General features: G+C 37.3%; 1 protein-coding gene across 1 annotated transcript in view; it reads left to right on the top strand.

The window, feature by feature from the left end:
• ATP2A2 (ATPase sarcoplasmic/endoplasmic reticulum Ca2+ transporting 2) overlaps positions 1-13,751 on the top strand; it is a 69,962-nt gene that overhangs the window by 34,167 nt on the left and 22,044 nt on the right. Inside the window, exons 6-7 of the mRNA XM_077835433.1 lie at positions 7,315-7,395; positions 13,114-13,199. Coding sequence (XP_077691559.1) covers positions 7,315-7,395; positions 13,114-13,199 — 167 coding nt within the window. The remainder of the gene's footprint in view (positions 1-7,314; positions 7,396-13,113; positions 13,200-13,751) is intronic.

Below are 13,751 nucleotides of genomic sequence, written 5' to 3'. Positions count from 1 at the left end.
ATGTAGGCATAGAATTGCTTTTATGCAGCAAAGACCATGAAGATTTTTCTACTTCTAAAAGCTTTAAAGATCCCCACATACATTCTATTATTGGCAGTTTTAGATGAAAACCTGTCAGAGGGACCAATTTTTTTTTTTAATTGATACCATGGGCACTTAAACTGTCAGAATTAATATGGACCTAGAATTGTTAACACTGAGTATAAATTAAAAAAAAGAAATATTTATGATGGTACTTGGCATATTTGAACTTCTCTGCAGAGACTGAAATGACTAAACTATTTACACTTAGCATTGTAAATAAGATATGTTCTTTTCAAAAGGCGTCTTTATTCCATAATGAAATCAGTGTTGCTGCAAGTTCAGGGATTCAGTATGCTATTTTGTCATTAGTGCACTCAAACTAACCGACCATTCAACTTTGAGGATTTGTGGGATTTTTTTTTTTAATGTTGTATGAAGTACGGAGGCATGCAAACCTTGACTCTCTTCTTGGCAAGCTTTCGTTTCAGGGGTAAGGGACATCTGGTTAATTGAACACATTAACAGCTCTGACGATGTATCTTAAAATTCACTAATGTGTTTGTAGATTGTCTAAATACATAAAACAACTTCTTTCTTGGGGGCCATTATGTTTTGTAATGGTGAAATGGCTATTCCTAAGGTGTTCTGAATGTCCAATCCCTTTTCACTGTAAACCAACACTAAAAATAGAATGTCTGTCTGTTTAAAATATGCAGGATTTGGGAGTTAAGCAGGCTCCCCCACAGTCTAGTGAAAGTTTATTAGCTTGACTCCACCTAACTCAGTGTGCACCCCAAAAGTGTAATGTGGGTCTGGAATTCAAACTACAGTTCAAAGTGTTAATATTACTTTTTTGGCCCCATCTATATTGAACTTTAAACCTGTTCAGACTAACTGTTAAATACATGGTTTGCTAGGTGATATTCTAGCTTAAAATGCTATTAGTCTCTGGTTTGAATAGACTGGAATTGGGAACTTTTTTTTATCCAAAGCATTGCATCAATGAAAAGAGTTTTTTCTGGGTAGAACATGAAAGTGTGGTGGTAGTGGGAACCCTCGACTAATGGGATATATAGCTCTTCAGTGTTGGTTTTACTGTAATCCAAATTCATAATGACCTACAGACGTTACAGTTAGTCTTCTGGCCTATGTCTAATTGATTGGTGGTTTTAGTCCAGTTCTCAGAGGAGCCGTCACATTGACTGTGAACAATGCCAATTCTGAATGTTTGTGGAAACTGGAAAATCCTTCTCTTCCCACAGGTTGGTTCCTCAGGTTGAGGTACATTGGTGGGGAAGTCAGTACACTCAATTGTGTTGTGCGTAGAGACATTCGCTCTCTAAGATGGCCAACCTGGCATCTTTAAGTTGTGTTAGTTGCGTACATCTTTTAATTTGTTGTTAAACAACACCCAAGACCTTTGGGGTTAAGGCTAAAAAACTTTGGGGATGTATCATGGTAAAATTCTATGTCCTGATTTGAAAATGTCTCTCAATGTAATAATGCTGCAGTTTTCAACCAGTATGGGCCTGACTGAAATTAATGGAATGTCTCCCATTTGACTTACAGGCTGCAATCCCATATCATTTATCTGTAATCATCCCCAAAGTACCTAGATATTGCAATTGATTATAGTTGTTACTGTTTATAGAGTCAACACTTTTTCTTCTGTCTCATAGAAAGTCCCTTCTCTATGGTCTCAAAATCAGAGATCCCAAGCCTACAAACACTTGTGTATGTTTAATTTGAAACATTAGTAGTCCCATTGACTATAATGCTTAAAGTTACATTTGTGTAAATCTTTGCAGTACAAGGCCCAAAGTTAATCAGACTATACACAGACCAAGCAAGGGAGGAATGAGGATGAGATGCAAAGCAAATTAAAAGGAGTACTTGTGGCACCTTAGAGACTAACCAATTTATTTGAGCATGAGCTTTCGTGAGCTACAGCTCACTTCATCAGATGCATACCGTGGAAACTGCAGCAGACTTTTTATATACACAGAGAATATGAAACAATACCTCCTCCCACCCCACTGTCCTGCTGGTAATAGCTTATCTAAAGTAATCGTCAGGTTAGGCCATTTCCAGCACAGCAAATTAAGTAACCTGAAAACCAGTTTTAAACTTGGGAATAAAATACATCTAAAGCAAAATAGATGGCACTAGAAAAGGCAGTCTTACCTTAATGAACTGAAATACTCAGTAATTTCAGGTACTTACAAGTTAGAACCAGATTCTGATTAAAGCTCCAGGATCTGCATATCTGATGAATCAGTATTTTTAGTTGCAATATGAATTTGAACTTTAAAGTTGGCCCAAAAGTTTTTTGTATTTAAATCTGAATGTCCTAAATTGTCCACTTCAGTTCAAAATACATCCACACTCAAATTGAGTTTAGAGCAGTACTTAAACCTCTTATTATTTTGGCTAATGATATGTTTTTAAAAACAGATTCTCTATTACATATCAGGATTTATATTAAAACTTTACTGAAAAATATTTCATTTTTTTGGTGGCACAAAGAGGAATAAAGATTTCTGAGCAAAATCCTACTTTCTTTACTTATAGAACCCATTTTTAAGTCAGTGGGACTGCTTGTATGAGGCAGAGAAGCAGGATTTGGGCCAATATCTATAAAGAAATGATGCATAAATCAGGGCACTGTCTAAAACCCCTATCTCTAGGACTAGGTAATCTTTCAGTCCTCAAGAGTGAGGCATTGTAATCCTACAATCTACTTTTGGAACTAAAAACCACACACAAGTGTAATTCTGTTTTGTCCCGTTTCCCCCCCCCCCCCCCCCCCGGGGTGGGGTGTGAGATAATCAAGTTAAATTTTAATAGTGGCTTTAGATTTTTGGAGGAAATATAGTGGAATTCCTCTCTCACAAACACTAAGCCTAGCCATTTCTATGGCATCTCACTTTGTGGCAGTTCTGTAGCAGCCAAAAACTGTTCCAAATGTTTTAGTGTTCAGGTTCTTGTTGGCTTGCTTCAGCCCTAGTTTGTGGCCTAGGGATATATCTTGGTCCTTCTGAAATACTTTTATGGTTTCTATGGATGATCTGAAACCAGCTGAAATATTAGAACTTGGTTTCTTTCCAGTGTTGAATGATATAGAGGAAGGAAGCTACCAATGACGGAGACATTGTGTATACTAGACTTTTTTGCCAAAAAATTTCTTGTGATTACTACCAGAGTTTCAGTTGCACTGGTGGTAGTGTTCCATCAGTGCTCCAGGTGGCTACCAGTGTCTTAACCATCATGTTGACTAGAACAGCTCAGAGGCAATGCCTTAAAAGCTTAATTTTATCATAAAAAGGTTTTGCATTAGTGTCATTATGTAAACTGGTTCGAACCTTGATTGTGGCCTTCAGTGAAAGAAAGTGAGAATGGGTGAGTGGGAAATGCAGTCTTGTAACTTGTATGGGGCTGTCCATTGGACTAATTTTGTGTAAACTGCAATACATACTTAGAGATGTGACTGTGGTCTTAAAATGCAACAAGCTTTGAATCACTTCTGCTTGTAATCCAAACTTCCTATGTTACTGGCCATACAGGTGGATTCGAATAGATGGAGGAATGGACACCGGATTAGGAATTGAAGTCCTCTGAGTTTTAATGCTGGCTCTGCTACTACTGGGCTATGGCCTAGAGCAAGTTGCTTGTCTTTGTGCCTCCATTTTCCTGTCTGTAAAATGGCAATAATACTTACCTATCCCATGTGGATGTGTGCAGATTCCAAGTTCTGCACCATCAGTCATCAAAGAGCTATGTCAATTCTGTGTAATTTTTAAAATCTGTTAGTTTATTTGCAGAATAGAAAAGTTTGTGCTCTAAAGGAAGAGGAAGAATTGGAGGTTTAGGTTGTGACTATAGAGGAGGAAACCAAATTCTTCTAAATCTATGTACTGTATTGTGGCACTAGTATAACCTCAATGTTTGTGTATATGGTGTCTGTCTGTCTTAAATTTATTTGGACAGGCTGGCAAACTATAGAACAACAAAATGAATGTTAACTTGGTCACAATATCTTTTGCCTAAAACAATTGTTAGTGACTAGAAGTAAATATTAATTTCATGGATTATCAGGTCATTGGATATCATTAATCTAGCGGACAAAAGCTCTATCCTGAAGTTTAAATTTCATCAACTTTCTGCTTTCCATGACCAGTTTGCTGAACAATTTATAGAACTTCAAAAGCAGTAGATAAAGACACTTATTTAAGTATATTTTTCTAAATGTTCTTTTCAATTAAAAGAAAATGTGCGGTCTTTGTTTTTTGTTTGTTTTTTAAGTGCTGCTTTAGGTGGTTACGTGTACACAGAAAGTCACTGTAAAGTTCTGGGTAAAGAGATCCAGTCTTCTAATATAGCCTTGTCAAATGTATTGGTACATTTGAGATACTAGTAGATGCTCAGCTGTTGAAAGTACAGCAATAGTGTGCGCATACAGATTGACAAGACCTGTACCACATTGTACTGAGGTATTAGCCTTCTGTTCTTGTGGAATTGTGATAGCTGAAAACCAGCTGCTATCATATGTCTACATATAAACCTCATCACGACATCCGGGGAGCATATTCAAATAGTTTTCCCATTTTTGGCCTTGGTCATTGTTTGTCTAATGCTATTTTCTCTCACTGCTCAAGGGCACTGTAGCTTAGATTAGTTTTCACATGCAATAATGGTACAAAATGGAAAATGAATTTAGCTGTTTATTGGCCTTTTTCATACAAAGATGTGATGGACATTTTGTAAATTAGTGTAGTTCTTCTATGTTTGTCACCTGAAAGGAGAATTTTCCAATTAGTGTTATTTTTATCCTAGTGAGCAATCATGGAGAATATGGCACAGAATTCTTTTTTTTTTTAAATTGGCTTTTTACAGTTAAAAATAGTGTTCGTTTAATCCTCCTTCTCAGATCCCACTTCTCTCCACCACGGCCTTTCTGCTTATTAACTGGTATACACTGAATAAGGTTGTAACATTCTTGCTGGCTTATTTACACTGTTACTCTCTTTATGTTCACTATTGCTTCTAGTTGCATAAGCAGTTCCTGCAGGAATTGCAGCTTGCTTTTTTTTTTTACTGCAGGGACATACTAGAGAGGGACTGTTGTAATGAATCCATCCACTGACAAGATCAGTTCTTACTAGCTACTGATCAAAGCATTCAGATTCTTTGTTTCCTTCAGAACTTGTATGCTTTATTTCACAATAATTGAAATTAGAGACTTTCCACACTAAGAATAGAAATGACTTTATACAGGGATTATACTAACCAATTAAAAATTGTTAGGTGCAGCATATAAAGAGATGTACAGAACTGTGAGTCAAATTAACAAGTTTCAACCAGCTTATTTGCCTCCACAAACCAATTTCTTGGGCTGATTCACCAAATGGTGGTGGTGACAGAGCAGCAGTTCATTTTGCTGTGACTTGAAAACCAGGAATAGCAGAATAAGAGGGAGTAGAAAGGGGAATGAATTTGGGATTAAAAAACCCACTGAAGATGCTGGAGAGGAAAAAAAACAATTAAGGTGCTAGAGAACAGCCAGCTACATAGCTCTGGGCACATGCTTATTACTCTGTAGCATCTTCAGGAGCATCTTCTCTACTTACTGTCCTCTCCAACTACATTTTTAGAAAACTGTTCCTGGCATTAGATGAAAAGGATTTTCTCAAATGTTTTCATTAATATCTAGTAGGTAGAATATATAAGGTCAATACCAGGACAGAAAATATCTAATGTGAATGTCATCACAATTGGGGATTCAGAACTTGGTATCTTAATGGTTAGCTGATCGTATTGTTTTGAGGCTATGGAAAAATTAAGCCAATATACTATTCAAATGTAAAATTGACCTCTGCACTGTATGACATTGTTTAGAACAGTGGTTCCCAAACTGGGGTTCATAGAATGTTACAGGGGGTTTGCCAGAAAAATTTCACTAATGGCAGCCAGAGGACCCCAAGCATTGGAGGCAGCAGGTGGGACCCAGTTGCAGGGCAAACAGCCCGAGCCCCAGGGAGAGTGGGGTGCGGCGGTTGGGGCTGGCAGCCTGAGCCCTGCCCCCGTGTGTGGGGGAGCCGGCAGCCCGAGCACCAGGGAGAGTGGGGCCGGACAGTTTGGGCTGGCAGCCCGAGCCCTGCCCCCATCACTGGGGGAGCCGGCTGCCCGAACCTGAACCCCAGCCCTCCACGCAGGGCCGGCAGCCTGAGCCCCAGGGAGAGTGGGGCTGGGCAGTTGGGGCTGGCAGCCCGAGCCCTGCCCCTGTCAGTGGGGGATCTGGCAGCCCCAACCCCAGCCCTCCGCGTGGGGCTGGCAGCCCCAACCCCAGGAAGAGCAGGGCCGGGCAGTTGGGGCTGGCAGTCCAAACCCTGGTGGTCAGCGGGACCTGCAGCCCAAGCTCAGTTGACAGGGGCGGTCAGCGGGGTCCAGCAGCAGGAACCCCATAGAGTGCAGAGGAAATTTAAACTTAAATCCCTGGAAATACTAATTTTTTAGGAGGGGGTTCACAAGATTTCACAATTTAGTAAAAGGGGTTCGCAGGCTGTTAAAGTTTGGGAACCACTGGTTTAGAATATAGCATTAGAACTTCGCAATGGCTAGCACATTTCTAGAAGTGCATTACATTCACAGTTGGTCCCTAACAAGTGGGTACTGCAGCCTTTGTATTGAAGGAAAATATTTGAAGTTAACTTTGAAAATTCTCTGTATTTTTCCCATCTTTGGATAGCTGAGGACTAACTTTAGCTATTTTTTTTGTGCCAAACAGGATATTGCGTAAAAGAATTTCTAGAGAGGGGAAATTCAAAGCCAGTAGCCAATATCGGTGCCTGGAAACCACAGTAGTTTGTGGATTTTTTGATACATGGAAAAGATTTGAAATGTATATTCTCCAGTTGCTTCTAGAACTCATTCAGCTTCTAGTAGGCCATGCTCTGTCCATGTTACCTCAAGGTGTTCTGAGAAGTGACTTCATGGAAACATAAAATGTTTTCATTTCTGTTTTTCAGAGACTTGTAAACTTGTACCAGACAGACTTATTTATTAGTGCTTATACAGGTCTGAATTATTTTAGCAGCTCAAAGTGAATTTTATAACACTTTTGTAAAGAATATTGCAACTTACAAACGCTATAGGAAATGCTGATAGTATCATTAACTGAACACTTACTCAGCAGTTACCCAGCAAACATCTAAAAAGTTAATGATATAGTGTGATTGCGTATAAATCATCACTGAATAACTAAATTTTCTAACTTTTGTTTTGAATCCATAGTTGGTGACAAGGTTCCTGCTGATATAAGAATTACTTCTATCAAATCTACAACTCTAAGGGTAGACCAATCAATTCTGACAGGTAGGCTGTATCATTTTTGAGTTATGTACATATATGTTTGGAATTGGTTTTGATTCACTGTCTCTTTGAAAAGTCCACTGGAAACTAGGCCCAAGTCGCTTAAGTAATGTGGTTTGCTTGGTGACTGTATCACAATGGCTAATGATCCTGTTGAACAATATGATCTTGCAATCTCATATTGCAATGATGAACATATACTACTAAATACTAGATTATATAGGCTCAATTTGTGGGAGATTAACGAGTTTTCTTCTTTATGGGGTTTCTGAAGTTTTATTGGGATTGCTGACAGATGCATTTATGTAAAATGAAACTACATCAGAGAGGGTACCATAATTAGGGCTATTGATTTGTGGCCAATTATCTATAAAAATATGAAGTACTGGGTTATACTAGCAATTGCTTTGTGCAGATGCAAAATCTGCGGATATACCTCCACTGCTACAATGATCAACACCCCGCAACACATAACACAGCTTTCAAGATCTATGGGTCCTACACATACTTATCACAACGTGTGATGTACTTTATCCAGTGCACTAAATGCCCCAGTAGCAGTTAGGTGGATGAAACCAGACAATTATTCTATTCTCAAATGAACTCACACAGGAAAACAATAAAAGACAAAAACACCCTATCACCTGTGGGTGAACATTTCTCACAAAGCAATCACTGTATCTGACCTATCCTCAAAGGAAACCTGCAAAATGCTTTCAAAAGACAAACCTGGGATCTTAAATTCATAACTTTACTAGACAGTAAAAGTCATGAACTGAACAGACACACTGTTGTAATAAGCCATAAATCCAATCTGTAACCTGTTAACACCCTGCCCCCCCCCTTTCCTCTGGAGGAGTGTTAATAGGTCACTTCACCTTGAATGTTTCCTTGAGGTCTGTTAATTACTTATGCTAAACAATCTGTTCAAACCTTGTATTTAGCAGTGATACTTTATGCAAGGGTTTCCCAGACCTGAAGAAAAGCTCCGTGTGTAAGCTCAAAAGCTTTTGTCTCTGTCCAACAGTAGTTGGTCCAATAAAAGATATTCCCTCATCCACCTTGTCTCACTAGCAATTGTTTGCCATTTATGGAGTTCGTGCAGACCGAGTGATCAAGCATTTTCTGTGTATTACCCAGATATAAGTAACAATTTTTTTAAAAGATAAGGAAGCTCATATTAAATGAAGTACATTATGCAACATGTGACACTGTAGTACTCTTAAATATTGAGTCTCTGCCAAACATCAGTTTTCCTCTTTTATAAAAGGAAATTTGAATTTATATTTGACTTCAGGGGCCTGTCTTGTGCATGGTTTAACAAAATTGTCTTATTGAACTTATGATAGCAAGCAAACATGCAAAAATTCAGAAAAATGTGATCAAACACCCTGAGTTCTGAAGATCCTATCACTTGTTTACACCTCTCCTTTTATGGCTACACTGTGGTCAAAACCCTTTGTTTGAGGTAGGGGGAGTTTTACATATAGATTAACTTTTTAAGACTTTATTAGCCAGATTGACCTAGGACAACGAGAAGCAGAAACTGGGGCTTAGTAGAACCTCTTGCTTAAGTTGTCTTCAAGAGACCCTATGTTTCAATAAAATGAATTTTTCCTGTCTGGGTGAATTTCGGACTACTGTGGTGTTTTCTTTTCTGGGTTTCTAATTTAGCAGAGCAGCCAGACTAAGAAATTTCACCCTGGTCAGGGAGATGAAGGGGAGTGTCTTAATTCAGTGGTACTGTAGTGTGTTTCTTCAGGATTCACACAAAGTGAGAAGCTCCTCCTCATTGTCCCAGCTGTCAGCCTTGTAACTGAAAGGGAAAGTGGTAAGCTTGGAAGTGCTGAAAGCTACGTAAACTAACTCTTTCAAAACTTGCTTTGATACTCAGTCCAAACAGTGGCTTGTAAAGATGTTTTTTCATATTGAAAATGTGCACTGAACAAACCTTATATAGTAGGCTATAATCTGCTATTAATATGGCCCTGGAATCCAGATATTACACTCTACCACCTGAGGCTTGTGATAAACCAGAGTTAACACCTTTAAATCACAGGTAACTCACTAAATGCAGCAGCAACATGTGGCTTTTATGAGAGAGATTGACCTTGCAAAGAAGTGCATTCAGCCATGTGTAGATTTCAAGAACATACTGTCTAACTAAGGACACTGTACTCATCCAAACCTTCCCTCCTCCCCCACGAAAGTACTGATTGCGTTCTGCGCTCTTACGCACCCTTAAAACTGCTTTAAAGTACTTGAAAACATACAAATTCTAATCTATAGCTTTTGTGGATTCATTTAAAAGTATTAAGTGGATAGAGGGGGGAAAAGGAGGCTAGGGTGTTTCTGGCAGATGCCTAGACATCTGGACATGAGCTCCACTTGTCCATAGTCCATTCAAGGATGTGTAAAATGATTGATTGGGTTGTCTTCTCTCAATAGCAGTTAATGATCAGACAAATTAATAGTCGGTCATTGTTTTTATTTTGGATTTCAGTTTTACCATGTTGTAAACCTAATGTCCCTCTTAATCCTTCCTCAATATTCATCGCTTCATTATCTAGGCCTCTGAAGTGGCTATCATCCTCTGAGGCTGTAATGTTTTTCTCTAGGCTGTTCCTTTTCCTCCTCACTCCCAACAAAGATGATAGGCTCTTTATGCTCAAGGACAAAGTCCTGGGCTATAATGAATAGCATTGGGCAGCCTGATAGTTTTGATTTGTAACACCATTAAGGGGGAGGGGAGAAGGGTACATCCTGGAATATAAATTGGCCCTTCCACTTATCTCTAACATATTTTATTTGATCAGTTTCTCAAATTTGAAGGCAACTAATAAAACTTCATACAGAAATTTGAAAATATTGACATTAGCCAGTCTGAAATATGGCGTAACACAAAGTTACTGTAATGCTAAACTGGCCTCTGAAATTTGGATGACTTGTTTTCTGAAAACTCATTCTCCCTAATTATCATATTCCACCCAAGATAAATATAGAAAGAAAATGAAAGCTTTTTTTAAAAACAAAATGTTAATAGTGTCAATACTTAAAATGATCTGTTTATTTTAAGAGAAAGCAGGGAGCTAAAGAGCCTCACTTAAACTCTAAATGTTACTTAAAATCTAGAGGTACTTATTCCAAAAATATGAATAGCTTGCGTTATGTATGCTTTTTTAATGTGAATTCTCATGTCACTGAAGTATACAGTATTCTATCTGTCTGGCTTTTGATTATATTCATCAGTCCAGTTAGTTTCCTGATGCCTTACAGGGAATTATTCTTAATTTTACAGAATTTTATATCAGAACAGCAGGCAAGAAATTTCAGTTAGTAGATCTTAGTTGAATCACTTTTGCAGTGTCCAAATTCAGTGTATACTTTTGATTTAAGGAAAAAACAAATGAATTTATTTATAAAGAGACCAACTGTTGCTCTTTTCATAAGTAGAGGATTTATCTTAGAAATAAGATGCTAAATGTAACTACAAACCTTTCATCATGAGGAAACTGTTCAGTACCTAAGTTTAGTTTACCATCTAGAATTTCTGGGCAGGAGATCAAAATGTACCTTTCAAAGATGGTAATGAATAATACAGTAGATTTATATGCCCTTTTCTAGTTGGTGTCTTAGATCTTTTCTTTGAAATTTTACATAGGCAAGAATAAGGTCAGATTAGACTGAACTGCTCTTGTTAAGAGAACCAGCAGAAAAGTGCATTCTTTACTGAACTTACAGAACCTTTAGGGCTAGGAGACTAGGAAGAGGAATTGAAGGAAAGAGAATGGACCTTAATCTAACAGTATCCTGTGTGGACTCCTACCTTCGAATGGAATTAATTTCTTATCAATATTTCCAGATTCCATCTGAAAAATCTTTTCTGGTAGTATTTGTTGTGTAAAACCCACATCAGGCATGGGGTCTGAATGTTTTATAATCTTAAAAATGGATGCTCCCCTGAAGGAAAACCTTGAACTCACTTGAGTATAAAATCTTTTCACTTCTAAAACAAAGTTTAAAAAATAAGATCAAAAGGAAAATATAACCAGCTCTATCTTTTGAACTGTCCTAGAGATAGAAACAAATGCATATCCTTGCTGCTTACGTACGTGTGTGTGTATGTGTGAGATATGTAGCAGCCAACCCCAGCTCTCTCTCTCTCTCACACCCAATCTATAATATGGGAGATTACTTCATTACTGGCTTCTACCCTATGTTTACATCTTATTTGAAAATTATGCTTCTTGTTCAGTTTTCAGCAAACACACTATTACAATGTTTAAATTGAGAGAACACTAAGACTGCAAATCTGTTTTAGTAGCATAAGCTGATCTAAGAATTTTCCAAAAACATGTAAAATAATAAATTACATGATTCAGCACGAACTTAGAATAGATACAAGGATAAGTGAGACCCAAAGATTCCTTGCTACAGTCCTGCATAACATAGGAAGAATTATTATGCAATTCTGAGTAAGATCCCAAGTCTTGTCCATACATCGCATAAGAAAACTACATCACATCCAATGCTTGCTGTTGAGTAAGCTGATGTCATTGGTGCCCTCCAAATTATCAGGAAATATCTTTGAATCTTTTTATAGAGGACACTGAAATCTGTGCCTCTTGATTGTCAGTGACCAAATGTTAATATCAGGATAATCCAATAATGGACCACAAACAGAAACCTGAAATTCACATTTTAAATCTCCTTGATAAAGTTTTCTTAAACTTAATTTAGTAATAAGAAAAGTGACTCAAACCACTTGATTATCAAAGCTTAAGAGCAAGAGAGCATAAGGATCTTATGATTTTTAAATTTTAAGGAGGCAAACTCTTAATTTCTGCAATGATTAGGTTATTTTGTTCTGTTCTTCAAACCTTTGATCAACTGCTTTCCTCCCATTGATTTTAGTGTGGCACAATCCCACTAACATCTGTTGCTTACAGAACAGGAACCTTTCCATTGCTAGGTGAACATGTAGATAGAAGTCAGTATATTCATATTTCAGCATTTGTATTTTTGCTTTGAGAAAACTATCTCTGATTTTTAATTTTTCCAACTAAGGGAGCGAATGTTATGCAACCTGCTACCAATTGTCAGACATCAATGAGTATGGTAGACTCATGTCCAATGACAAAGCAGTGATAAGATCTAATTCTGTAAACAATAACATGATGGTCACTAATCACTTTTTAAAAGCGTAGAGGCAGCAGAAGTAAATACAATTCTACTGTACAGGAAATGCCATATAGCAAACACCCCCCCCCCCTTTGTTCACGGTGTTAGCCAAGGTGTGCATTAATATCTGGTGCCCTAGGAATGACTTAATGCAAGATGGGATCTACAGTTGACATTACTATCACTTGCATGTCTGATCCTAAAAGCAGTGGTATATACTTCCAGTTCTAGTATACATGGAACACCTGTATATATTTGGAAGTCCTTTCAGCTTTTCTATGAATTGTAATATTTCCCTTTGAAATCTAAGACTTTATTAAAAAGGACTAAATCTACTTTAAAAGAAACATGAAGTATGGCTATGGAAACCATTAAAACTTTATTGAAATGCTATAAGAAAAGTATATGCAAGTGCCATGACACAATATAAATACGGTATAAATTTACACTCCTTAAAATTGTATTTCCTATTAGATCAGTTTACAAGTAAAGTTAAAATTATACATAAAAATTCCCATTAACACTATAACCTTTATTTAGGTGAATCTGTATCTGTCATTAAGCATACTGATCCTGTTCCTGATCCTCGTGCTGTGAACCAAGACAAGAAGAACATGCTTTTCTCTGTAAGTAATATTTTTTAAAGTTATGACAGTTAGTGATTTACAGCAATATAGAACTTACTAAATGAACATTTGTGGAGCTTTTTAAGTCTTAGAACTTCAAGAGTTATGTAGGTTAAAGAACACTATAAATAATATGTACATGCTACCTTGCTGTACTCTACCAAACATAAACTGCTGGCTGCAGCAAGCTCATCAGATTGATTAGAAACCCAGAGGAAATCCTGTCTGCTTTATTAAAATGAATCCTTAAGGAAAGGGTTTCTCAATCCAAATAAACTCGAGAAATGTAACTTCTACTTTGGTGCAGAATCTTAAGAACTAGCAATATTTCATAAAGAGGAATGATTTGAATTGAGCTTCCCTAATTTGTATATTGTGTCTGAATATTCAGTGAGAACTAGAAGCTTAATTTTAGTCTATGCGCCATTTCATTGCTTCATACAGACTGAAAAAAAAATTTGAATGCTTTAGGATGCTTAAGTATTAAATAGTAAATGAATGATTATTAGGTTATTGGTAAACTTTGCTTTTCAAGGTCTGATTCTGCCATTC

The sequence above is a fragment of the Eretmochelys imbricata genome, chromosome 15, assembly GCF_965152235.1.
Source record: "Eretmochelys imbricata isolate rEreImb1 chromosome 15, rEreImb1.hap1, whole genome shotgun sequence".
In the NCBI taxonomy this organism is placed as follows: Eukaryota; Metazoa; Chordata; order Testudines; family Cheloniidae; genus Eretmochelys; species Eretmochelys imbricata.
This window is presented reverse-complemented; position numbering and strand designations above follow the sequence as displayed.